This window comes from Sapajus apella, unplaced genomic scaffold (assembly GCF_009761245.1).
Source record: "Sapajus apella isolate SASKATOON/1434 unplaced genomic scaffold, GSC_monkey_1.0 scaffold24, whole genome shotgun sequence".
NCBI classification, from domain to species: Eukaryota; Metazoa; Chordata; class Mammalia; order Primates; family Cebidae; genus Sapajus; species Sapajus apella.
The window spans coordinates 8,544,991-8,572,212 of NW_022436964.1; the positions used below are offsets into that span (position 1 = coordinate 8,544,991).

The 27,222-nt window shown below is 40.3% G+C and overlaps 1 protein-coding gene and 1 long non-coding RNA gene across 18 annotated transcripts in view; one reads left to right on the forward strand and one right to left on the reverse strand.

The window, feature by feature from the left end:
• Positions 1 to 23,368, forward strand: part of PRUNE2 (prune homolog 2 with BCH domain) — a 307,395-nt gene extending 284,027 nt beyond the window's left edge. For 4 of the 17 annotated variants that reach the window (XM_032290660.1, XM_032290662.1, XM_032290661.1 and 1 more), the window contains 4 exons: positions 3,741 to 3,776; positions 4,310 to 4,348; positions 15,419 to 15,466; positions 20,166 to 23,368. In XM_032290660.1, coding sequence (XP_032146551.1) covers positions 3,741 to 3,776; positions 4,310 to 4,348; positions 15,419 to 15,466; positions 20,166 to 20,196 — 154 coding nt within the window. In that variant the 3' untranslated portion in view covers positions 20,197 to 23,368. The remainder of the gene's footprint in view (positions 1 to 3,740; positions 3,777 to 4,309; positions 4,349 to 15,418; positions 15,467 to 20,165) is intronic. The other 13 variants (XM_032290665.1, XM_032290670.1, XM_032290667.1 and 10 more) reach the window with 8 other exon arrangements.
• LOC116559669 overlaps positions 1 to 27,222 on the reverse strand; it is a 79,184-nt gene that overhangs the window by 29,309 nt on the left and 22,653 nt on the right. The window lies entirely within an intron of this gene.

Below are 27,222 nucleotides of genomic sequence, written 5' to 3' on the forward strand. Positions count from 1 at the left end.
TGTGTGTGTGTGTGTGTGTGTGTGTGTGTGTGTGTGTGTGTGTGTGTGTCTGGAGAAGTGGGTTGGAAAAGAAGTCAGTTCTGCATCACTGGGGAAATGGCATTATCTTATTTTCAAAATAATATTAAATATCCTCCAATAAATAAAATTTTTCCTATAACCTATTGATAATTCTTATGTTCTTTCAGATCCTCTTTCACATACTCTTTTCCTGGAGTTATTGATTATTGTTCATTTTTACCTTGAATTTTACTACCACTTAGGAGAAAATAACAGTTACACTGGCTAACTGGTATACTGTCTCTACTGGTTAACAGTGTATCAGTTTCTTGTGTCATTCCCACCCCCTACCCCCACCTTCTGCTCTACACAGACAAGGCAGTCTTAGCATAGCTTAGATTTCTTTACACAAAGTAATTTATCTACATGACCCTAGGAAAATAAAAATAACTCTTTGTCTGTTTCTTCTAAGCCATTTTTTTTTTCATGATTAGGTAGAGGGCATTTGCCCAGTGGTGGGTGGGGCAGTGAGGAATGGTTTCCTTGCTTGCTTAATAGAGGGTAACGCAGAATCAGCATCAGCATCCTGCCCAGGTACTGAAGGTCCCAGGATGATGCTACAAAAATTAGGATGAAATTTAACAAAGTAAGTACTTGGAGCTGGGATTTTAAAACAGGGATACTGGAAAATGAATACTTGTATCTGGTACATTGTTGCAAAGAGGATTGTTTTCTATGTGTCTTTTTTTTTGTCCACTGTATCTGAATCACTAGTTTTGTTCATTTCATTTGAGTGGAAAGGGACTTAACCATTAGCTCAAAGAAAACAGGCAAGTATCATTCATCTTCCTCCATAAATGAATAGTAAAATGTACCTCTTATTTGGGATTCCAAAAAAAGAGTCCTCTCACTTTAAAAAAAAAAAAAAAATTTAAAAGGCCCAACCTAGAAACTCAAAGGAAAGAATTCTCATGCAGTGTGTATCTATGATATAGAAAGCATAGCAGTGTTCTATTTATTTCATTTATTTAACTCCTATAGTAAACCCGTTTTACAGAGGCAGGGGAGATAACTTAATAAGAAGTTACTTATACACAGTGTAACTAGGAACCAGGAAGAGATGGAAGTGGAATTCAAATTCAGGTCAACCTGACATTCAAAATTCCCATGTCCTTTTCTAGTAGATTAATTTACCCCTTTTAGAGTATCCTTCGAAATTCAAAGCTCAGAAGTTGATGCATTTGGTTTTTCTACATAACCAATATCAGGCATGAACACAGGATACTGATTGGGCTTACAGTGGTCAGTTGGCTCAGCTGAATTAAGTGGAGTCTTCATAAGATACCAACAATGGCTTCAACCTTCATTAGCTTCATAGCATTTCCACAACCAGCACAACTCATAGCTCTGGGCTGCTGCCTCAAAAAGGTGTACTCCATCTTCAAAACCCATGTCTACTCTTTTAATTTAAAAAGTATGGATGTAGGGGGTGATAGTTCATGCCTGTAATCTTAGCACTTCGGGAGGCTGAGGAGGGCGGATAGCTTGAGTCCAGGAGTTCAAGACCAGCCTGGGCAACATGGTGATACCCTGCCTCTATGAAAAAACACTAAATTAGCCAGGTGTGGTAGCATGCACCTGTAGTCCCAGCTACTCAGGAGGTTGAAGGGGGAGGATTGCTTGAGCCTGGGAGGCAGAGATTGCAGTGAGCCAAGATCACACCACTGCGCTCCAGCCTGGGTGATGGAGTAAAAAAACAAAAAGGACAAACTATGGGAGCACTCACATTCTATAAGATGACAAGGACAGTCTCTCTTCTAGTGGAATTGAGCATCGACCACTTTCCAGGTAAAACTTCCATGGTGTGACAGAGGCAACAGAATGAAAAGTGAATGGGCTTTAGAGACTTAGATTTGAACCTTCCCTGCTACCTCTTGATGTCTCTGAGACTTCAAGTCCCCTATTAAAATGATTAATTATTAAAATTTTCTACGTCTCAGCTTCAGCATCTGTACAGTGGGGAAGTAAGCTGCACTTCATGGAGTGGTCCTGAGGACTGAATGCAAATGGTACACAAAGCACTTGCACAGCCTCCCAGCACAGAGGTTGCATCCAGAGTCTTACTTATTGTTACACATGTTGCTTTTAGAGACTATCATATGGGAAGGTTCAAGTGAGAAGTTAAGTATACCCAGGACAGTTTTCATTCATCTGCACACATCAGTTTTCAAGGGTTCTATTTGGGAAAAGTTATTCAGGAGGAAGGGTTCTATTTGGAAAAGTTTTATTCTGGAGGAAGGAATTTACCACCATGCATGTGCTGCCCACGTGTCCGTGTGTTTTTCTGTTTTCTGTAATTCATCTACTTGGGATGTCCTTTCTGCCATTTGTTACTGACTTCATTGCCTCAATTTCATGTTATGCAAATTTCAAATGGATACAAACCATGGCTCCTTTTTATCACTAAACAACATTCAAAGGATCTGATCTCAGCCACTCACAAGACCAGTCCTCAGCTGAGGTGGAGCCTGTCATCAAAGGGCTTAAATGACAGAAAAACTTGCCCAACCTAGAACCAAATGTATAATCATTGGTTACAGTTGATTCTCATTATTTGTGGCAATTATGTTCTATAAAGTCACTGCAAACACTTCATCAGTGAATACTGAGCTAATGTTCCAAGGGAAAATACAGGTTCCGGCACACCTCTGGTCACAATCTTTTCATCTGCCAATCAATATATAACCTTGTTTTATGTGCGTTTCTGTTTAAATGAACCTGACTTAGTACATATTGTTGATTTGTGAACATTGAACTCATGGCCAACAGTAATGTAACTTGTGCCTAAACAAAGCTTATCTATTTTCTTCATAAGGCACACCACAGCCTTCCTGCTCTTGGGAATACTAGACAGTATTTCAGCACTATGCTTGAAAGCTAATTTGAACAACAAAATCACCAGCGAAAAATACAAAAATGAGAAAAGTATGGCCCTAAATAGGTTGTGAGAAGGTCACTTGTTCACAGTGTGAACAAAAAGACAGAGCCTCACACGTGGCCAGGTGGCAACGTGCACATTGGGCAACTCCAATTTTTCGCCACTCTGCTCGTGTCCAAAAGTGACCCAAAAAGTACCTTTTATTGATTTTGTGGTTACAAATACATGTTAGTGAAAAGGCAAATTTACAAATATAGAATCTGCAAATAGTGAGGATTGACTGCATATATTCAAAATCATAAACATTGTTATCTAATGAAAATAAGATTTCTCCCAAATGCCAATTTTATTATTACAGTCATGCATCACTTAATGACAGGGACGTGTTCTGAGAAGTTCATCTTTAGGTGATTTCATCATTGTGCAGACGTCATAGAGTGGACTTAAACCTGGATGGTAGAGCCCACTACACCACCTAGGCCATCTGCTATAACCTTTTGCTCCTAGGCTACACACCTGTACAACATGTTACTGTACTGAATACCACAGGCAGCCGTAACACAATGGTAAGTATTTATTTATCTAAACAGGGACAAGATACCATCCAATTATAGTGTTCTACTTTATGGGATCACTGCCATGTATGTGGCCCATCACTGACCCAAATGGCATTACATGGTGCATGACTATATTTGGATAGGCATTTTCTCTCATGATTTGGCTGTCGTTTAAATCGTTTACTTGTCATTTTTTCCATCTGTTTGCTCATTTTCCTTATGGCACTCGTTTTTTATCTCGTAAGGTACGATGAAGAGAGATCTTATAAGAGAAGTGTGAGGTAAAATCTCCTGATCTCCTATTCATGCTGGACCCTGTGTGTGTACACCAGTGTTTTACTTGTGGGTGACCTCAACATGCTACCAGAGCAAAGGTCACTGTATCCATCTTTTGTATGCCATTTCCCGTCTTTGTCTTGTGTGTAAAGCTGTTGAGGTCAACCTAATTTGCAACTGAAACCCACTAAACCAGATACATCACTGACTTGGCCCAGGCTGCAAGCTAACTTGAACTGTACCCACCAGACTGACATGGATGATTTCAGCTTGATTCAGCCAGCATGTTTCTGATCCCTTTGCAACTTTTATATCTACTTTTTATGAAGGAATTTGTAAAGTCAATGTACATAAACAGTGGATGGGAGGAAACGACAGCATATTTAATGGAAGGAGTGCATCTCAGTGCTCCAGAAGCCAGTTTTGAAAAGCACATATGCACCACTTTCGTTTGGCTCTGCTTTGCTAAGTGACTGTCTCATGCTCTGCTTGCTTCTTTTTTGTTTCTTTTCCACACCAATAATTTTTGCTCCTGCAGACTGGATGAAGAACTGAGGGAAGCATCAGAAGCAGCTAAGTAAGACTTGGTTTTCATTTAGCAGCTGGCATGATGTTGGCTTGCATTTCAGAACTGAATTGGGAAAATGTGCATGCCTGGTGTCTTATTCCTGCTTCCTGACAATAATGCACATTAGAAATTCTCTTTCTCCTATGATAGATGTAATCTCTATTATTCTTACTACAATCTGTTTTTCCCTGTGATTTTGGTTATACTGAGGAATGCATTTGTCACTGTTGTTGTTTTTTAATGTATATGAAATTCTAGGCACCACAACAAAAGAACACGTCACAGGCACTGCCACATATAGTGTGACATCCAGATGATCATTGGGTATTGAGGCAAGAGAACCTCATTAATGCATATCAATGGGGAGGAATAATAGCACATCAAAATTTGGCATATTGGCTCTGAGTGTGGTGGCTCACACCTGTAATCCCAGGACTTTGGGAGGCTGAGGCAGGTAGATCACTTGAGGTCAGGAGTTCAAGACCAGCCTGACCAACATGGAGAAACCCCATCTCTACTAAAAATACAAAATTAACTAGGCATGGTGGCATATGCCTATAATCCCAGCTACCTAGGAGGCTGAGGCAGGAGAATTGCTTGAACCCTGGAGGCGGAGGTTGCAGTGAGCCAAGATGGCACCATTGCACTCCAGCCTGGGCAACAAGAATGAAACTCCATCTCAAAAAAAAAAAAAAAAAAAGAAAAATTTGTAATACTTTTGTAGAATCAATTTCATGGCTAAGAGTGAAAACAACTGACTTAATGACTTTGGAAATATGCTTAACAGCATCTGAGCTATTTTGATGAATAGAAAAAAATCCATTGCCCACTATTGTTAAAGTATAATTCTCAAAAAGGCAAAATTATAACTCTCATGCAAATATAAATGAACACATGCTATTATTAAATTCAACTAATTATATAATACAGGAACCACTAAGGTGTTAAAGCCAGTTCAAAGAACATTTGAGCAGCTAGATATCTATAGTTAATTTATAAAAAATATTTGGATAAGATTGTTGGGTTAGATACAAAACTGGTTAATAACCAACAGGGCAATAAACTGTAATATGGAGGTTGCCTTTTCCACTGGACTGAAATTATTTGCATTTCTGCTGGACAAGAACTACAAGTTAACCTCTGCCTCTGTTGAGTTGTAAAATAGCTCAACCAATAGAAAGTCAGCCCAGCACTGCTTTGAAAGAATTTCCAGCCATTCCCTTTTCTCATTTCCAAGTTACAAAGAAATTTTCTCTTAATACACATTAGATATAATCAAGTACTATTTGAAAAGTTTGCTGTATTAAGCACATTAAATTTCTTCCCCATTTTAAATGTTGCTTATGCTGTTAATTTTTATAACCAGTTCCCATTTTATTAGACATTGCAAAAGCGGAAGGCCTGGACAATGTCTCAACAGCTATAAATTCTGAATAAATAAAATCTAATAGATGTTTTCTGCCTAGTTGTCAATGCCAATTCCTCATTAAAACAATCCACTTAGACATTTTTTCCCCTGTGGTATATTTTTATTGTAAGTAACCTATAGGATTATTTCCTTGTAGTGTGCCAATCTTTTGTGTTAAAAATTAAAGGATAAGTTTTTGCTTTAGAAAGTTTGGGGGAAGGGTGCGCCAAGATGGCCATGAGAAGGCAACACCAGCATGCAGCTCCCAGCGAATGAGATGCAGAGGGCTAGAGGACTTCAGGATTCCAAGTGAGGTGCCGGGTTCATTTTGGTGGGACTGATAAGGCATTGAAAATAGCCCAGGGAAGAAGCCACAGGGTGACAGCCGCCCAGGGGGGCAAATCAAGATGGGGCGGGGGCGCATCCCCACCTGAAACGTGCTGCCAGCTTGGAGGGTCATGGGGACTTCACCCCCTTGGTGCTCTGATTCGGATCCTGTGCTTACCTCATCCCTCCTACAACCCCTGGTCCATGAGAGCCCTACCAGACGGTGGGGCACTGATACAAATCTGAGCGGAGGCTCCCACTGGGTGAGGCAAGTTGTCACATGGCCCTGGGCAGAAGTTTGGACTAACGCCAGTGGGACGGACGGTCCCACAGAGGGAGGCAGAGTTGAAAGCTAGGAAACAGACCATAAGGCCTGGCAGGCCCCATCTCCACAGAACTCAAACTGAAGTCCTTGCTAGGGAGCTTGGCAGCAAATACATCAGCTTGACCCCAACCAGGAAGATTGAGCTCTGGGAGAGATGCCATTGGGAAGGCAGGGCCAATCTCACCTGCAAACAAACTCCAGGGAAGGACCACCCACCCAACAACGTGACTGAACCCGAGAGAACCCAGCAACGCCCTCTGCAGGCTAAAAAAGATATAGCTCCAACCTCAACAGAAAACATGTCCACTCAGAGACTCCAGCTGAAATCACAAACTTCAAAGCTCAAAGGGAGATAAATCCACAAAGATGGGAAAAAACCAGCACAAAAAGGATGAAACCATCAAAGAACAGAACACCTCTTCTCCTCCCAGAGATCACAACTCCTCACCATCAAGGGAACAAAATGAGACAGAGAATGAGTTTGACGAATGACAGAAGGCTTCAGAAGGTGGGCAATAACAAACTTTTCTGAGTTAAAAGACCATGTTCTAACCCAATGAAGAGAACCTAAGAACCTTGAAGAAAGGTTGAACAAAATGCTAACAGAATAACAAGCTTAGAGAAGAACATAAACGACTTGATGGAGCTGAAAAACACAGCACAAGAACTTCGTGAGGCATACACAAGTTTCAACAGCCAAATCGATCGAGCAGAACAAAGGATATATCAGAGATAGAAGATCAAATCAATGAAATAAAACAAGAGGGCAAGATTAGAGAAAAAAGTGAAAAAAAATGAAGAAACCCTCCAAGAACTATGGGATTATGTGAAAAGACCTAATCACTTGATCAGAGTACTGAATGTGATAGAAAGAATGATTCCAAGTTGGAAAAACTCTTCAAGATATTATCCAAGAGAACTTTCCCAACCTAACAAGGCAGGCCAATATTCAAATCCAGGAAATACAGAGAATACCACAAAGATATTCATCAAGAAGAGCAACCCCAAGGCACATAATTGTCAGATTCACCAGGGTTGAAATGCGGAAAAAATTCTAAGGGCAGCCAGAGAGAAAGGACGAGTCATCCACAAAGGAAAGACCATCAGACTCATAGCAGATCTCTTGGCAGAAACCCTGCAAGCTAGAAGGGAGTGGGGTCAATATTCAACATCCTTAAAGAAAAGAACTTTCAACCCAGGATTTCATATCCAGTCAAAATAAGCTTCATAAGTGAAGGAGAAATAAAATCCATTAGGGACAAGCGATTGCCAGGAGATTTCATCGCTACAAGACCTGCCTTCAAAGAGCTACTGAAGGAAGTACTAAACAGGGAAAGGAACGACCAGTACCAGCCACTGCAAAAATGTACCAAATGGTAAAGAACAATGACTCAATGAAGAAACCACCTCAACTAATGGGAAAAACAACCAGTAACAAAATGGCAGGGTCAAATTCAAACATAGCAATATTAACATTGAATGTAAATGACCTAAACGTCCCAATGAAAAGACACAGACTGGCAAACTGGATAAAATGTCAAGACCCATTAGTGTGCTGTATTCAGGAGACCCATCTCACATGCAAAGACTCAAATAGACCCAAAATAAAGGGATGAAAGAAGATCTACCAAGCAAATGGAGAGCAAAAAAAGCAGGGGTAGCAATCCTAGTCTCTGATAAAACAGACTTTAAACCAACAAAGATCAAAAGAGACAAAGAAAGGCATTACATAATGGTAAAAGGATGACCGCAACAAGAAGAGCTAACTGTCCTAAATATATATGCACCCAATGCAGGAGCACCCAGATACATAAAGCAAGTTGTTAACAACCTACAAAGAGACAGACTCCCACACAATAATAGTGAGAGACTTTAACACTCCACTGACAATATTGGACAGATCAATGAGACAAAGTCAACAAGGATATCCAGGACTTGAATGCAGATTTGAACCAAGTGGACCTAATAGACATTTACAGGACACTCCACCCCAAATCAACAGAACACACATTGTTCTCAGCACCACATTGCACTTACTCCAAAATTGACCACATAATTGGAAGTAAATCACTCCTCAGCAGATGCAAGAGAACAGAAATCATAACAAACAGTCTCTCAGAGCACAGTGCAATCCAATTAGAACTCAGGATTAAGAAAAGCACTCAAAACTGCACAATCACATGGAAACTGAACAACTTGCTCCTGAATAACAAATGGATAAACAATGAAATGAAGGCAGAAATAAAGATGTTCTTTGAAAACAATGACACAACATAGAGATCCCATGGGACACATTTAAAGCAGTCTCTAGAGGGAAATTTATAGCAATAAATGCCCACATGAGAAACAAGAAAAGATCAAAAATCGACACCCTAACGTCAAAATTGAAAGAGCTAGAGGAGCAAGATTAAAAAAAAAAAACAAACTCAAAAGCAAGCAGAAGACAAGAAATAACTAAGATCAGAACAGAACTGAAGGAGACAGAGACACAAAAAACCCTTCAAAAAAATCAATAAATCCAGGAGCCAGTTTTTTGAAAAGATCAACAAAATAGACCACTAGCTAGACTAATAGAAAAGAGAGAAGAATCGAATAGATGCAATAACAAACAGTAAAGGGGAGATCACCACTGATTCCTCGGAAATATAAAATACCATCAGAGATTACTACAAACAGCTCTATGGACATAAATCAGTAAATCTGGAAGAAATAGGTAAGTTTCTGGACACTTGCACACTCCCAAGACTAAGCCAAGAAGAAGCTGAAACCCTGAATAGACCAATAACAAGGTCTGAAGTTGAGACAGCAATTAATAGCCTACCAACCAAAAAAAGCCCAGGTCCAGATGGGTTAACAGCCAAATTCTACCAGACATACAAAGAGGAGCTGGTACCATTCCCGTTGAAACTATTTCAAACAATACAAAAAGAGGAATCCTCCCTAACTCTTTCTATGAGACCAACATTATCCTGATACCAAAATCTGGCAGAGACACAACTAAAAAAGACAATTACAGGCCAATATTCATGATGAACATTGATGCAAAAATCTTCAATAAAATACTGGCAAACTGAATCCAACAGCACATCAAAAAGCTTATCCACTACGATCAAGTAGGTTTATCCCACGGATGCAAGGCTGGTTCAACATATGCAAATCTATAAGCATAATTTACCACATAAACAGAACCAAAGATAAAAACCACATGATTATCTCAATTGATGCAGAGAAGGCCTTCAACAAAATTCTTTATGCTAAAAACTCTCAATAAACTATGTATCAGTGGAACATATCTCAAAACAATAAAAACTATTTACAAGAGACCCACAGCCAATATCATACTGAATGGGCAAAATCTAGAAGCATTCCCTTTAAAACCAGGCACTAGACAAGGATGCCCTCTCCCACCACTCCTATTCAATATAATATTGGAAGTTCTAGCCAGAGCAATTAGGCAAGAAAAAGAAATAAAGGGCATTCAATTAGGAAAAGAAAAAGTAAAATTGTCCCTGTTTGCAGACAATATGATCATATATTTTAGAAGACTACATCGTCTCAGCCCAAAACCTCCTTAAGCTGACAAGCAACTTCAGCAAAGTTTCAGGATACAAAATCATTGTGCAGAAATCACAAACATTCCTATACATCTAGAACAGACAAACAGAGAGCCAAATCATGAGTGAACTCCCATTTACAACTGCTACAAAGAGAATAAAATACCTAGGAATACAACTTAGAAGGGATGTAAAAGATCTCTTGAAGGAGAACTACAAACCACTGCTCAAGGAAATAAGAGAGGACACAGACAGATGGAAAAACATTCCATGCTCATGGTTAGGAAGAATCAATATTGTGAAAATGGCCATACTGCCCAAAGTAATTTATAGATTCAATGCTATCCCCATCAAGCTACCATTGACCTTCTTCATAGAACTGGAAAAAAACCACTTTAAACTTTATATAGAACCAAAAGAGAGCCTGCATAGCCAAGACAATCCTAAGCAAAAAGAACAAAGCTGGAGGGATCATGCTACCTGACTTCAAACTGTATTACAAGGCTGCAGTAACCAAAACAGCTGGTACTGATACCAAAACAGAGATATAGACCAATGGAACAGAACAGAGGCCTTGGAAGCAATGCCACACATCTACAACCATCTGATCTTTGACAAACTGGACAAAACCAAGCAGTGGGGAAAGGATTTCCTATTTAATAAATGGTGTTGGGAAAACTGGCTAGCCAATGCAGGAAGCTGAAACTGAGTGCCTTCCTTACACCTCATACAAAAATTACCTCCAGATGGATTAAAGATTTAAACATAAGAACGAACACCAAAATAATAATAATAATAATAATAATAATAATAAATAGAACACCATAAAAACCCTAGAAGAAAACTTAGGCAACACCATTTAGGACATAGGCACAGGCAAGGACTTCATGACTAAAACACCAAAAGCAATGGCAACAAAAGCCAAAATAGACAAATGGGATCTAATTAAACTTAAGAGTTTCTGCACAGCAAAAGAAATAATCATTAAACTGGCAACCAACAGAATGGGAAATAATTTTTGCAATCTACTCATCTGACAAAGGGCTAATATCTAGAATCTACAAAGAACCTAAAGCAGATTTACAAGGAAAAAACAAACCCATTCAAAAGTAGGCAAAGGATATGAACAGACACTTTTCAAAAGACGACGAATATGTGGCCAACAAACATATGAAAAGATGCACATCATCATTGGTCATTAGAGAAATGCAATTCAAAACCACATTGAGATACCATCTCATGCCAGTTAGAATGGCGATTATTAAAGAATCTGGAGACAACAGATGCTGGAGAGGATGTGGAGAAAAAGGAACACTTTTACACTGTTGGTGGCAGTGTAAATTAGTTCAACCATTATGGAAGACAGTGTGGCAATTCCTCAAGGACCTAGAAATAGAAATTCCATTTGACCCAGCAATCTCATTACTAGGTATATAACCAAAGGAGCAAAAATCATTCTATCATAAAGACACATGAATAGGTATGTTCATTGGGGCACTGTTTATAATAGCAAAGACCTGGAACCAACCCAAATGCCCATCAATGATAGATTGGCCAAAAAAAAATGTGGCACATATACACCATGGAATACTATGCAGCCCTAAAAAATGATGAGTTTGTGTCCTTTGTAGAGACATGGATGAATCTAGAAACCATCATTCTCAGCAAACTGACACAAGAACAGAAAACCAAACACCTTATGTTTTCACTCATAGGCAGGGGATGAACAATGAGAACACTTGGGCACAGGGAAGGGAACAACACTCACAGGGATAGGTCAGGGGGTGGAGGTGGGGGAGGGATAGTGAGGGGTGTGGGGAGGATGGGGAAGGATAACACCGGGAGAAATGCCTGATGTAGGTGACGGGGGACGGGTGTGGGGGGATGGAGACTGCAAACCACCATGGCATGTGTGTACCTATGTAACAATCCTGCAGGATGCAGGATGTACACATGTATCCCAGAGCCCAAATATAATTAAAAGAAAAAGACAGATGACCAATATCTTTAAGCAAGACAAATTCAGAAGCTATAAACAAACAAAAAGTTTTGCATTAGTGGAATTTACTGTTAAAATATTCCAATCTTCTCATTGTTTCAAGATAACTGACACCTAATTCAACTAACAAAACTCAAAACTGTGTACTTTATTCTAAAAAAGGCTTCTTAGTCTTGATCCCAACTGTTGCAAATAAGAAGTTGTGGAAGTGAGGAAGACATTAGGAATCCAGGAACTGAGTGTTGGGGTAACACACCCTTTAGCATTTATCTGCACTCAAATTGCTTTGTGTCATGAGATTTCCCAGAGGGAGAACTCTCAGTGAGTTTCTCTCTCAGATTTATTTTTTCAGGATAACATATTTATGAAATTAAAGAGCCATTTTCAAGACAAAAGATAGGGGGAGAGAACATCAATAATTTTTCAAACCTATTTATAAAGTCATGTTATCATGTTTCTTTCATTATTACCATGAAATCTTGCTTCCTTCAATAGAATTGTTTCCTCTATATTTACACTCTTTCTGCTTAGCTGCCACAGTAAAATGATTATTGTTTTAGGGTTGGTGGTGTTGCTTTCTCTTTTTTCTCTTATATCCACCATTTTGTTCTCTTCCCTACCCGCTATCTAACCTCCCCTGACATGTCTAAATGGTTCAGATAGTCCTGAGATGCTTTGATATCCCTTCTAAAGAAAGCACTATGCTCATGCCTAGTACATAGTAGATGCTCAGTAAATTTATGCTGCATAAATTAATGAATTTGCTTAACAGTCAGTTCACTGCTGTTGAGCAGTGGTTCTCAAACTTTATTGTGCATTACAATGACCTGGAGCACATGGTAAAACACAAAATCCCATGTCTCACCCCTAAACTTTCTGATTCAGCAGCTGTAGAGTGAAGCCTAAAAATTTGCATTTCTGGCCAGGTGAGGTTGCTCACCCCTGTAATCCCAGCGCTTTGGCAGGCTGAGGGGGAAGGATTGCTTGAGGCCAGGAGTTAGACACCAGCCTGGGCAACATAACAGAACTCTTATCTCTGAAAAAAAAAAATTTTTTTTAATTAGCCAGGTATGGTGGTATGTGCCTGCAGTCCCATCACATGGGAGGCTGTGAGCTAATTGATCTTCCCACTGCACTCCAGCCTGGGCAACAGAGTACGACCCTGTCTCAAGGAAAAAAAAAAAAAAAATGTGCATTTCTAACAAGTTCCCAGCGATGCTGATGCAGCTGGTCTCAGGACCCAGCTTTGAGAACCACTGCCTAAAAGTCAAGGGCCAAATAAAAATAATCAGGTTTGTTTTAGAAGTCTATGCTCTTGCTTTGGATTCAGCGGGTAAGCCATCAGCCTGAAGAATCCTCCCTCTAGGATTTTTTGATCCTGACTTTTTGATGGTAACATCACATGTATGAGGAATTGAAATATATGTGAACATTTCAAAATGTCTAAGGAGAAAGAATTCTACTCTGTTGACCCCACAGGTGATTGGAATGCCTTAGAATCCTACCATCTCGGCTACCAGCAACATCTTTCCAACTACCTTTTAGCCTCTGAAGTAGTCCCTGAGTTCTAGGAGAGACTCTAATAAACATGATCACTGCAGATATGTGGTTAGAAGCCAGATATACCCAGGTTCTTCCTGTTGACAGATGCACCTGACTTTCCACATGACTTGTTCAGAAAGCTTCAGGCCGGGTCTAACCAAAGGCAAACATACACTTGGTCAGGGAACAAAACCTATCTGCCCGCTGTCCTGCTTTATTCCCCCTAGTGTCTCCCAGCATCCTCCCTATCCCCTCACATGCACACATACCACCACTCAGACTGCACCCCAACTCTAATAGACTTCAGAAGGTGATGTGCTCAGCCTGCCTTATCTTTTTTTAAAACCTTAGTTCCATACAGGAGAGCAAGTATTATACCTCTGAAGGATAAATAGCATACATAGATCCATTCTTATTTTGAACATTGGGAAGCATCCATGTGTTGCCTTTGGAGTGACAGTATTAAAGGGTTTGCAAATTGCTATTTTCCTTGGGAGGATGACTCAAAATTAAAAAGCAGCAAAGCCGAGTTTGGAAGATTGCCCTTTCTTGATTCCATTCCAGATTTGCTATGTTTTTCTAGCACACTGTCAACACATACTTGACTGTCCTTGCTCACTGGAATTGTCAAATATTCCCTATAAAAATATCAGACCACCAGCAAGAAGGGTAGGGAGTGAGGAAGGAAGGCTGCTATCTTGCCTGGGGAGATAGTCTTCTGCCATTTTCAACAAAACACCTGACCTTCATCATGGATCCTCTTATGTGCAAACAGATAAATTAGCTTGTGAAATGATGTTACAAAGAGGACCACTGCATTTAAAAAGGATTGTAAAATCTCTTTAAATAGTGTTTCTCAATAATAAAATATTTATGGGAAGTAGGGCACGGTGGCTCACGCCTGTAATCCCAGCACTTTGGGAGGCCGAGGTGGGAGGATTGCTTGAGTCCAGTAGTTCAAGACCAGCCTGGGGCAACATGGCAAAACCCTAGCTCTACCAAAAATACAAAAATTAGCCAGGCATGGTGGCATGCCCCTGTAGTCCCAGTTACTTGGGTGGCTGAGGAAGGAGAATGGCTTGAACCTGGGAGGCAGAGGTTGCAGTGAGCCGAGATAGCACCACTGCACTTCAGCCTGAGTGACAGGGCAAGACTCTGTCTCAAAAAAAAAAAAAAGGGAGGTGTATAAAAGTTGAGGTGTAATAAGAATTCATCAAGAATAGAAAAAAAAATTGAAATTTGCTAACAGAGAAATCACATCAGTATGGAATATCAAAAACAGCTAATATTACACAAAAAGCACAAATGCCTAAAAACACTTTTATTTCATTATTCTGTATGGTTACATCTGTTTTCTGGGCATACTCAGTTGAGGTGAATGGTAGGATTCGTTTGTATCACCTGGACACAGCGCAGCTGTGTGGAGTGGTAAGTGTCCTGTTATTTCCAGAAATAACAGTAACAACAAGGAGAGCTGACACTGACATTTTTTTCTCAGTGTATTGGAGAATCCTCATTCTCATTAAAACTGAGAGTTAACTGTGTTCACGGATGAATAAAATTAGGCTGCTTGAGAGGGATTTTCCTGTGTGTGTGTAAAGTATTTCATTATTGGGGTACCAATACAATTTTGTAATCTGTCCCCTGAATAAGACAAGTTGAAAAAGCAGGAAAAAATGAGGACAGAGGAGGTGTTTGGAGTTTTTAATCTTTGCTTTGTGTTTTTATATCGTGGGTAATCTCTATATTTCAAGATCGATGGCAAGGGTTACAGCTTAATATCATCATCTGTTCAGGTATGGATTGGTGCAGTATTAGCAATGGGACCACATTAAACAGTTTCAAATGCCCCAAATCTGTTATGCTTTCACAGTGGTGACAGTGGAGAAATGTTGACTGCTTTCTATTTTCTCCTTGCTCTCAGAACTAGCTGCCTTTACAATGATCCAGAAATGTCTTCTATGGAGAAGGAGTAAGAATTCACCATCAGTAATAGCTATGTGGTTACTTACAGTGTTGTATGGCTGGGCTCTGAAAGACTGAGGACTGGGTAAACCCTATGTAGATGTTCAGCTGTCCTATGCTCCATTCCTGAAATTAGAAACTTGAAGCTAAATTTGCCAGGTTCACACCATTTCACTCACCATCACCCCTTACATTTCTTAAGGACAACCTATTGACATGGCATTCTATTTTTCCAATCCAAAAGTGAGAAGAAAATGAATATTAGGGCCAGATGTAAGAACATTTGGGCAAGAGGAATGCAATTCTGCTTTCTGAGTGACATCATCTCTATTTTAATTAGTGGAAGTTGGAACTTCCATTTAATCCTTTGGTGGAATGGAGAGAAAATGTGCTTGTTTTGCAACGTCCAAGAGGAATTCGAGCCTGGATGAGACTGTAGGAATAATCTATTTGGATGATTACCATCCTGTGAGAAGCTGAAATCGGACACGTAGTGAATTCTTACCACATTCCAGACTGTAAAAAGCTTTACACGCAGTGTCTGATTTTAATCCTCAGAATAAGTTTATGGTACATTTCACAGATGAAGAAAGAGAGGCATAGAGAGACGACCTGACCAGTAGACTGTTTTATAGCCATAAAAAAGGCCCAGAGCTGGAATTTGGACTTTGGCAGTATAGTTCCAGGGCCAATGGTTTTTAATGGAAAGAGGTGGTCTTAATGCTGCATGGGTGTACCACCTCCAGTTTAATGAAGGACAGAACTACTCATCTAAGAGAACAGAGCAAATTAGTGGCCAAGTCAGTTTCAGGGAATAAACTGTGGTCACCAACAAGCTTTCAGAGAGAACTTGGTCATCCAACAAGAAGCTTCTAATTTGATTTGAGTTGTGGAGAAGCTAGTATTGTCCTTGTTCCTAGGAATCAGGAAGCAGAGGGAAAGGCCAATATTAAAGTGTCGCTATTGTCACCTTTTGCTGTCTTTGGACCTCTTTTCCATTGAGGTCTAAAAGGAAGTTGGAAAATTATAGTGAAATATCTCTGCATTTGCCATGTTGACATTGCAGCTTAAAGGAAGTTTAGGCACAAAAACTCCAGAGACAGTCCCAACTGAAAAAGCGCATGAAGAACACAGACTGGGCCAGTTCTGGATGCATGCCTATGAGTTAGCCCTGCTCTGCAAGGAATTTTTTTTTTTTTAATAAAATTTTTAAAAAAGAACAAAGACTATAAAGAGACTTTTGAAATCACACAGCTATTTTTCCAAAGGTCACTCTTGTCCCAGCTCTTTTCGATGAAGACAACAATTGCTTCAAGCAAATTGGCACATGAAATTCTACAAAGCAATAATATACTGCAATGCCCCAGTCCGTGATAATTCTTTTTGCGACGATTTCTTCCCTCAGCCAAACAGCGCCTTTAGCAGTTAACGGAGCCCACAGTTAACAAATGGCATGGAGGGCACTTCTGGAAGCCCAGCCAATGGCCGGCCCGTCGCTGCTACATCCTGGGGCTTACCCACTTCTTTGCCTGCCTTGTCTGTCTTGCTCCTTATTCCTATGTATGGCTGTTTTGGTTGGGAAAGGGGAAAGCATTGCTTCTTGTTTGGGTTCATTCCGGGGGTGGGCATGGAGGAGGGAGGGATACTACAAATTGTTATTGTTACTTCCCACTTTTTAGAAGAACACATTCTTCTCAAGGCTTCCCTTTCTTCAGCCTTCTCTTTCCTGAGCCTTTAAGAGGCACATGATCACAGTGTGGACCGTGAGATCGGGATCAGGGACATGAGCAGCCAAGATTTTTTTTTTTCTGACTTTGGCCCTGGATTTCTGGCTTTCTTTAGTATTAGAATGAGGGCTTCATTTATCTTCTTCTGGCTCCTTTACACTGCAGGCCATCAGGGACAGAGGAGCATTCTGTGTGGAAGCATTTTACACCTTCCAGAACTGGTACTGAATGGGCAAAATGGGCAAGGGTTCTTCTAATGGGCTCAATCAGGCCAAGAATAAGATGGAGTGTGTGCTGATATTGTTGTGGCCTCTTATTTTCCTCAGATAGAGAAGGGAAGGTTATGCCCATTTTCTCCTTCTACATAAAATGCAGATGTTTTTATTCATTATTAAACAATATTGTCAGACAGTTTGTAAGGACCTCATTCCATACATGTTAGACACAAAAATGGCCTGTTGTAAAATTATCAGAAGGTTGCTCTGTCTCAGGAAAAAGTTGCTTATAGAAAACTAAGCCCATTTGCCCCAAGATTAAGAATATTGAATTCTGATTAAAAGTAATTTTTTCCCCAAAAAGGATACTGTTAAAAAAGTATATAGCCCTGGGTACTTGTCTTGTTCCCTTTTAGGTTTGGATTTTATGAATTCCTTCATGCTCTACAACTTGCAACATGCCTCTTTATATTTTTACATATTTGTTTAATTACAATGATCAAAGGTGGCTCTATCTGAGGAAGCTTAAATTAGCAGCATTGTTAATAGCTTCATTAACTCCACAACATTGCTATTCTCTCAAATATTCACCTTCCAAGTGGTTTCCTGTATTTACTTACAAGAAAATTTTTCACTTTTGACTATCTCATTTATTTCATAAACTGGGCAAACAGGCTCGTCTTTTAGCTTTTGGGTTACCAAAAGCTGAAGGGAAGAATTAAAGCCTAGAAGATTTACAAAAAAGTCAGTATGAGAAATAATTGAGGCTGGGCGTGGTAGCTCACGCCTGTAATCCCAGCACTTTGGAAGGCCGAGGTGGGTGGATCACCTGAGGTTGGGAGTTTGAGACCAGCCTGACCAACATGGAGAAACACCATCTCTACTAAAAATACAAAATTAGCTGGGCAGGGTGGCACATGCCTGTAATCTCAGCTACTCGGGAGGCTGAGGCAGGAGAATCACTTGAACCCGGGAGACGGAGGTTGCAGTGAGCCAAGAGCGCACCATTGCACTCCAGCCTGAGCAACAAGAGTGAAACTCTGTCTCAAAAGAAAAGAGAAATAAATGAGATGGGCATCTTGGTGTAAGTGTTGGTTCAGGGTCCGGGATGGTGAAATAAGGTGACCATGTTCTTTAAGCTTCACAAGACTATTTCAGATATTCTGCCACACTCACAATTTTTAGACAATGTGCCTCAAATTTTGGTTTAGTAGATATTCTCTGGATGTGGGAGAAAGTCAACCAACACCGTGAGAGAGAAAATAAAATTCCAATTGCCAAATCAAACTTACTACAGATTTCTGGGAACAACTGCAGCCAGGAAGGACATTTTAAAAGCAGAAACAAGATTTTTTTTTTTAAATGACCTGGTTTATAAAAGTATGTAAGAAAAAGATCTTAGGGTCACAGTGGATAGAAAGAGGATACCTCCAAATCAAACTCTGCAGGTAAGAAAACAAGTCAGAACTAGAAATATTCATGATGACTTGGCTTCCCAAAGGAGACAAGATTGGTGCAAGTAGGGTAATAAAGCAAAGAGCTATTTTCTCATTTCAAAAAAAAAAACAAAAAACAAACACTGAGGTCCTATTGCTGCTAATAACATACATTACGATATGATATGTTCACTATATATAATTGAAAATGCATCAGCAAGTTGTGAGAGTTATGATTGTTCCATTTTACAGATACAAAAATGGAAACTTAGATAAGGTAGGTGACCTGGCCAAGTCCCCATTGCTAATAAGTGATGGAATTGCTGACTATATTTCAAATGAAAGATACTTTACTACGGTAAACTGGATGGGCAGACAGCGTGAGTTACCAGTGACTTTATATGCAAAGCTTCTAGAATGAATGCACTCAGCTGCTGCAAATTCCACAAGTAAAGCACAGTAACCTTTTCCACATGCAAGCTTATGGCTCGGGGGCAGAGACAAGCAAAATCCACAGATATGTCCCAAATCACCCTTTTCAAACTAATAGTTTCTCTTTTATCACAACTGAAATTCCTCCTCTATTTACTGGCTTTTGGTTTTCTTCCTCTTGGGTGGATGCGGTAGGAATCCACCCAAGAGGATTCGAGCAAGTTTTAGGCTTACTCCTCAGATATTTGGGAACCCATTTGACCTTCTGAAAAACAAGCTTTTCTTTAGTTATAAACCTCCATCTCAGTAAGGTAGGCTCACCCTTTTTCAGTCAAATCCTTTAGCTCCTAGAAAATGTTTGGTGTTGTTTTATTGCTTACCATTTCTTACTATTCAGCACAGTAAGGTAGGCTCACCCTTTTTCAGTCAAATCCTTTAGCTCCTAGAAAATGTTTGGTGTTGTTTTATTGCTTACCATTTCTTACTATTCAGCACGTGTCAGACATTACTTACTTCAGGCAGAACATGTGTTTGCTTCACAAGGAAAGGTCATTTATTAAAAATAAGTAAAATGGCACGATTTCCAGAATGCACTAATGCTCCTTTATTTTAATTGACTTTGGGAATGAGCCTTCCCATGAGTTTTTTACTTCCCTGGATCATTTTGAAAAGGTATAAAATGCTTCCAGAAATGATTTTGTAAAAATAAACAGATTTCATATTTTGGAGAAAGGCCTGATGAGAAGACTGCATTTTACCAGATTTTTCTATTGTAAGAAACTTGCATGATTTAAATATTTTCAGTATGTCCTTTGAGGAAAAAAGCAAACACAGTGCCACCCACATCATTACTAAATGTTTCTCATTTGGTTTCTCACTCTTTTTTTTCTTCACAGTATTGACTTGAAGCTGAAAGAAAAGCCCTAGCTGGCTGCGCTGGAAGAAGAGGATGCTTTTTCTGGTTCATGGTTCTGTTGAAACATATCTACCTGGAGGAGACAGGGCTGATGTTACCTTTTTCCACTTTGCACTACCTGGTGCCATTCTAAATTTCTAAGGGGAGTAATAGGAAGGGAGTTTGTTTACTCTTAACGTGTTTCATGAAATTGTGTGTACTGTCCTGTTTTGCCAATTATGTGCCTCAGAGATTTTAGTTGAGCCTTAGCAAGAAAGTAGGACCTTCCATTTCAATACTTCGTTAACACGGTGCAGTGATATTTTGTCCCTTAGACTGGTGTTTACCAGTAAGATACCTTTAATCCACTATTAACTGTGAGTGGATTTGTTTCCATAGATTAGCTGGATTTCCCTTTGGTGATTGCATTAGGTTTAAAGTACCCAGGGCTCAACTCTCCCCAGGAAAGTTACCCCTGTATAACTCCACCTTTAAAATCCTAAGCCCGATGAGGGCAACCATGAACCCCACAAGGTATAAAACCATCATCAGCTAAGTGCTCACTTTGTTCTTGTTTGCCAGAATCTCCTTTAACTTCTCAAAGGGAAGCCAGGCCTTCTATCCACGTCAAATTCATTCTAGTTGTCAAATTGGGCATCATATTTTATGTAAATTGGTCTTATAACAGATTTTTCTGATGAATGTTGATGACCTCCACATTGCGAAATTTAAGAATCAGTGTTACACGTTTGGTAGTTCTCTGAGCTTCAGACCAGAAACTCTGTTCAAGTTGTTACCTTTTAAGTGCCAAGAACTCAAGTGTAAGGCAGCCTACTCAAACATCATTTGGTAGCATTCAGTTATCCATGAATGCTCCTCTCGCGTGCATTATAAAAAGTGCTCTGCTTTAAAACACTGTAATCAGATCACAGGCTTAAAATTAAATATGAGTATGTGCTTTCATGTACCAAATATTTCCTTTATAGCCTTCATCCACCCTTTAAAATGCCAATGAGATTTCAAGTCTGTAGGCCTCTAGCAGAGAGGCTGGCAAACCCCAGTGAACTCTAGCTCAGCACTGCAAGCTAAGAATGGTTTTCACATTTTGGGTTAGAAAAAAATTTTTGAATATTTCATGACACATGAAAATTATTCAAATGTTAGTACCCATAAAGAAAGCGTTACTGAAACACAGTCACACAAACTTGTTTTTGTACCGTCTGCAGCTACTTTTCATACTACAACTGCAGAGCTGAGCAGCTGCAACAGCCTGTATGTCCCACAATGCCTGAAACATTGACCACGTTTAGAGAAAAACTTTGCTGACCCCTGCTCCAGCAAATGCATCCTTTCCTATTCCACCCCAAACCGTATTTAGATAGTTTCTCTAACAGAACAGACAAATGGGGCTACAAACTAATTTGTTTTTGTCAAAAATCAATGTTTTGACATCCACAGACAGTAAGATAAAAGAAATGACCTGCTATGAAAGATGAGGAGCCCTAGCCACAAGATCACAGCTTAGGTTGCCGTTGCCAGAAGGAAGTCTTCTTAGAAGCACCCTTTTTAGCAGGCGTTGCTGAGGTCTGTGCCTCCCTCTGGGAACCATTCTTAGTCCCCAGTGTCACCTATCCCAAAGAAGCTCACAGAAATAAAAATGAAGGGGATAGAAGGGTTTCACCGTAGACTGATGGTAGAAGATTCACTGGGGAGAGCTGTCCAGAACACTTGGAGCCCTGGGTATAAGGAGCCTGGAACTACTTTGAAACAGACAGGTGATTGATTTTCCCTGACCTCATATCTTCACGTCTGCCTCCTCCTGTCCTTCCACACACATCCACACGCACGTAGGTCATCCCTCTTTCCTCCATAAGCCTCTATAGTTTTCTCTTTTCTCCTCTTGATCCTTTCAACCTCATGTCTTATTGAATTGTATGTTCTATGGGATCTCCTTCCTCATAACATATGGCTTGTTGGACAGGAAAAACCCTACAGCCCACCCCCACTTTGAAAGCCCAAATTATGCCTCTCCCAGAACGTCATGTTGACATAAATACAGTTACCCAGTATTCCTGTTTGTTCACCTATTTGCTGCTTTCACTCAGTAGCGTCCCATTTTGTAAAATGAATTCCATGGCCACCCTGTCACAGGAAGTAATAAAGAATCCAGTGTTCAGTGTAGTGGTGCCAACCTGAGGGCGTAGAGCTGTTCATAGAGGGCTCCTGTTATAGCCAAACAGACATAGCAACAGTCTCACCATTTATTTATATGTATTTTTTAACTTGTCCAGCTCATCTATGGAAAACTACTCAGGTGGTATGCCGTTTAGAGCCTCATCTTCCTACATGAAAATTGTAGGCATTTGTCCCAATCAGTGTTTTTTTTTTCAGCTGTTCTGTGGGCTGCATAACCACTCTGATATTTAGGTATCTGCTATTTTATTATCTTAAAAAGACACATTAATTTAATTGCATGTGCTAGAGAAAAGCTACCATGTAAATTCACCCCAAGTAAATAGAATCCTAGATGAATCCTAGAAAAATAATCCCTAAGCAGATAGGTAGACAGAGGTAAACATTCACATGATTCAGCTCTCTAGCTCTTGCATTCTGAGCATTCTTGCTTTGGTTCTGATTTCTGGGAACTGCTTTGCACGTCTCCTGTAGATCTGTAGTTAAGGGAACCAAGGGGTCATTGGGGCAAAAGCATTGTTTCTCAAAGCTCCTTGGTTGAGAAAAAGAACCAAAATCTGCACAGAAGATACTGTCAAGGAGTGGGAAAGTTTGCTTGAGAGCAGTAGCTCAGTGTGGAAGAAAATCCAGAAGTTTCTGTTGAAGTCATATAATGTTTTGTGGGGTCATCCTCTAAGACATTCTCTGAGGTGAGGAAATCGCTACTTCTAGCCTTCATCAAGATGTCATTTTAAATATTCAGTTATGGTATTATGTTCGCAACTCTCGTCTTATTACCATGCCTCCGTAGTTTGTTCCCTTAGAAACATTTAGATGTGCACAAATTAATCTTTTATATATCTAAAGGTTTTTCTATCATCTATTGGATTGCTCAGAATAAAGTATCTATTAGACTTCGTTTTGGTAAATAAATTCTCCCTAATGTAGATGATTAATATAAAAATCTGTAATGATACAATATATCTATATAGCTTCACGGTATAAATCAGAAATAAATATTGATTCTTCATGTTATGGTTTTCTTTCTTTGAGTCAGCAAGAATCTTTCTCTGGGTTAAGTTTGCAGCAGTTTTATCGGGACATCAGTCCAGCTTGGCACTTGGTACTGGAGGACTGTATACATTTTGGATTTTCTGATCACTCAAACTTTATTCTCTCTTCATTTTTGCCTTTCATATCTCAGAGTTCAACACACCAAGCTTTTAAACTGTGTTATTTACTCTTTGGATAAGCGATTCTTACTTTGGAAACATCTCCATGTTTCATGGTTACTTGATTTTTGTCTTCTCCTTTCTCTGCCCTTTGCCTTTTTATGGCATATATTTATTTTTAAATTAAAATGTGTTAAATATCATTTTATTTTTAATTGGGTTTTCCTCCACACACTTTTACAACATTTAGGCAAAACCAGAGTTGAGAGTCACCACTGTGCTATTTTTTAACTTAATAAACACGTGTACCTCTGAGAAGGTTGTTGAACTACTCAAATGAGAAATTGCTCTACAAAAAGTGAGACATTGCGTGTTCTCGTGATCTAAAAATCAGTTCTGGTAGATACTGTCCTCCACTCAAGAAAGTGAAGAAGCAGAAGAAAAGGCTGACAAGTAATTGCAGGCAAAGGAAAGGCATTCAGCTACAAGATATGCTGCTGCATTCATTCTGCTCCCGGACCTAACTACGGTGGTGGAAACTGGAGGCAGGCTAGGTGTCCAGCGCTGGGGAAAGGGCTGGGTAAAGCGTGGTGAATACACCCTGTGGTATACCACAGGGTGTGAGAAACAACAAACTATATGTTCATAAAGCAACACTTAAATCATATGGTAGAGTGGGAAAAGAACAAACGATGTTTAGAGCATAGTGCCACTTACATAACGCTTAAACACACACACACACAAAACTACATATTATCCAAAATCCACAGGTATTTAAGGACTTAACCCACGTATTTGAGTGAGGGTAGGGCGTGGAGATCAGGGATAAAGTTGGGAGCCTGATTAAAAATCAAAATCATAAGGGGCCTTTTATAAGCTGAAGTTAAAAAATAAATGAGGACAACTGAAAGTTTCAGTTGTTGAAGCCAAGACTTTCATAGATTACAGAAAAGCTGAGTTGGGGCACGGTGGGTCCCTGAGGAGGTATTTCCTTCTACAGCTTCTCTTGTGTGCCATGTCCCTGGCTGGCTGTGTCCGTGTATGGCTGCGTGCCAGAAGCCCACCCCAGGTTGCATCATCCTGTGCAGTCATGGAGCTTTTAATTCAGCTGGTGCCTTTTGACACATCAATCTTCGCTTCATGGAGCAAGGAGACTGCTTTTCGAGGCTGATTTTCCTAGATAGTTTCATTCACTTCCGTTCAAAATAACCCTCTTTAACCAGGCAAAATGATTTCTTCTTAATATATAACCATTCTAATGATACTCAGACGTTAGACACTGATTAACTGCTACCCATGATCTCTCTAGCCTTACTTCTAGTGAGGGACCTATCGCCCTTGACACTGGATTATGCTTTCCTTGTGAAACTTCTGCCTTAGACCAGTGGGCTGAATTACCCTGCCTTCCCACTGTATTCACTGTCTATTGCTGTATTAACAAATTACAGTTTATTCTCATTTTCCACAATAGTTATAACCTATAACGTCACCAAGAACACTGAGTTAGTGAACACTGATCCATTACTCCTGGGGCAGCTGGTCAACATAAGCTTGTTTTATGTGCTTCGGTTTAAGGAATTCTTATTTAATATATATTGTTCCCTTGATAATGCTGAATTCACAGCCAACAGCTCGAATATAACTCACAGTTGAATGAAGCTTCTGCAACACGTATTTTCTCCTAAGACACATCACAGCCTTCTTACATTTAGGAATCCCAAATAGCACCTCATCACTAGTTTGGGGGCCATTCTAAACAGTGAAATCAACAAAAAGCACAATGCAAAAAAGAAAAGCAAAAATACATGAAACTACATAGCTGTGAAAAGGATACTTGTTGCTGAGAGCTGAAACGAGAGGACAGAGCCTCACCTTGTGTGGCCTCAGCAGGGAGTGTGTATCTCAGGCAATTCAGATTTTTCACTGCTCTGCACATATCTGTAAATGACTGTGAAAGTGCTATGAGCAGTGATTCTAGGGAGACAAATTTTAGTAAGCAGGCAAATTTGCAAGTGCAAAACCTGTGACTAATGAAGATCGAGTGTATTCCAAAATTTAGTGGCTTAAAACAACACACATTTATCATCTCAGTTTCTGTGGGTCAGGAATCCAGACACCTTAGCTGGGTCCTCCACTTCAAGGTCTCTCACAGGTGCAATCAAAGCATGAGTCCAGGGTCTCTAACAAGACACAGCCAAAGTTCAGCTGGGACGGAATCTGCTTCCAAGCTCACCCTCATGATCATCAGCAGGGTTTGGTTTCTCTATGGTTGCTGGACTGAGCACCTCATCTCTTGCTGGCTGTTAGCTAACGTCTGCTCTCAGTTCTTTGCCTCATGGGTCCCTCCAGCACAGGAGCTCATTTTGTTGAAACCAATGACAAAGATTGCTAGGAACTTACAATTTTTTGCAACTGTCACAGAATTGACATTGTTTCACTGTTGTTCTGTTCTGTTGGTTAGAAGTAAGTCATGGGCACAGTGACTTACTGGCTGCCCCAGGATCGATGGATCAGTATTCACTAACTCAGTGTTCTTGGTGATGCTATGGGATTATGCTTGTAATCTCAGCACTTTGGGAGGCTGAGGTAGGCAGATAGCTTTAGCCCAGGAGTTTGAAACCAGCCTGAGTAACATGGCAAGACCCCGTCTCCAGAAAAAATATAAAAATTAGCCAGGCGAGATGGCACTTGCCTGTGGTCCCAGCTACTTGGGAGGCTGATGTGGGAGGATCTCCTGAGCCTGGGTGGATCTCTTGAGTGTGGGAGGTCAAGGCTGCAGTGAGCCATGATTGCCCCTCTACACTCCAGCCCGGGTGACAGAGCAAGATCCTATCTCCAAAAGAGAAAGAATTAAAAAAAAAAATTTGTAAAGAAGTCAGTCACTAGATCTAGCCATACTCAAAAGGAGAGGAGGACACAGGTGTAACTATCAAGAGGCAGGGATGATTGGAGGCTGCCTGGAAACTCTGCCTACCATACCCCCAATGCCTTCTGAACGTTCCTCTTTGAGCTCCTCTATTTTCTCTTACCCATCAGTGAAGGTGTTTCTCAATGTTCAGAAGGAGGCTTTTTTGCTCTTTCTCCATGACTTCAACCAGCACAACTCTTCAGATTATTCAAATTCTGGTTTCAATCTCAGACTACAAACTCCCACCATCATATCTCTGTGCCCCCTCCAATCTCTGAGAAGGGGGTTAGTATATTCTCACTTCCCTGAGCTGATGAGACCATTTCTGTACTGCCTCATTGTCTTTGAAATTACACATACTGGGATTCAACCTATTCGAGAGGATCGTGTCTTTCCCATTAATCCCAGCAGAAGACCCGAGGCTACATTTCATTGGACTGGCTTAGTTGCCTGTCTATGAGCCAACCACTGTAACAGGAGGGGTGGATCATGCAGGCTTAGTTGGGCCTGGGTCGTATGTTTAACCTTGGAGAGACAGAAGGGAATCAGCCCCACTCAAGCCATAGTGACTGAAGCAAGGGAGTGGTGACTGAATCAAAGGAAAATTGGTTTTCAGAAGAAGTGGAATTAAATACTAGGCAAGATTAACAGATTTCCAGTTAGGACATCTGAGCTGGCCTTTAAGACTAAGCAGGCTATCAGCGGGGCACACAGGTGAGGTGTAGAGGACATGGTAGGCCCCAAGAAAGACCAGCTCCAGAGCCACCCGTCACTGCACATAGTGGAACCAGCAGGATGGGCCATTC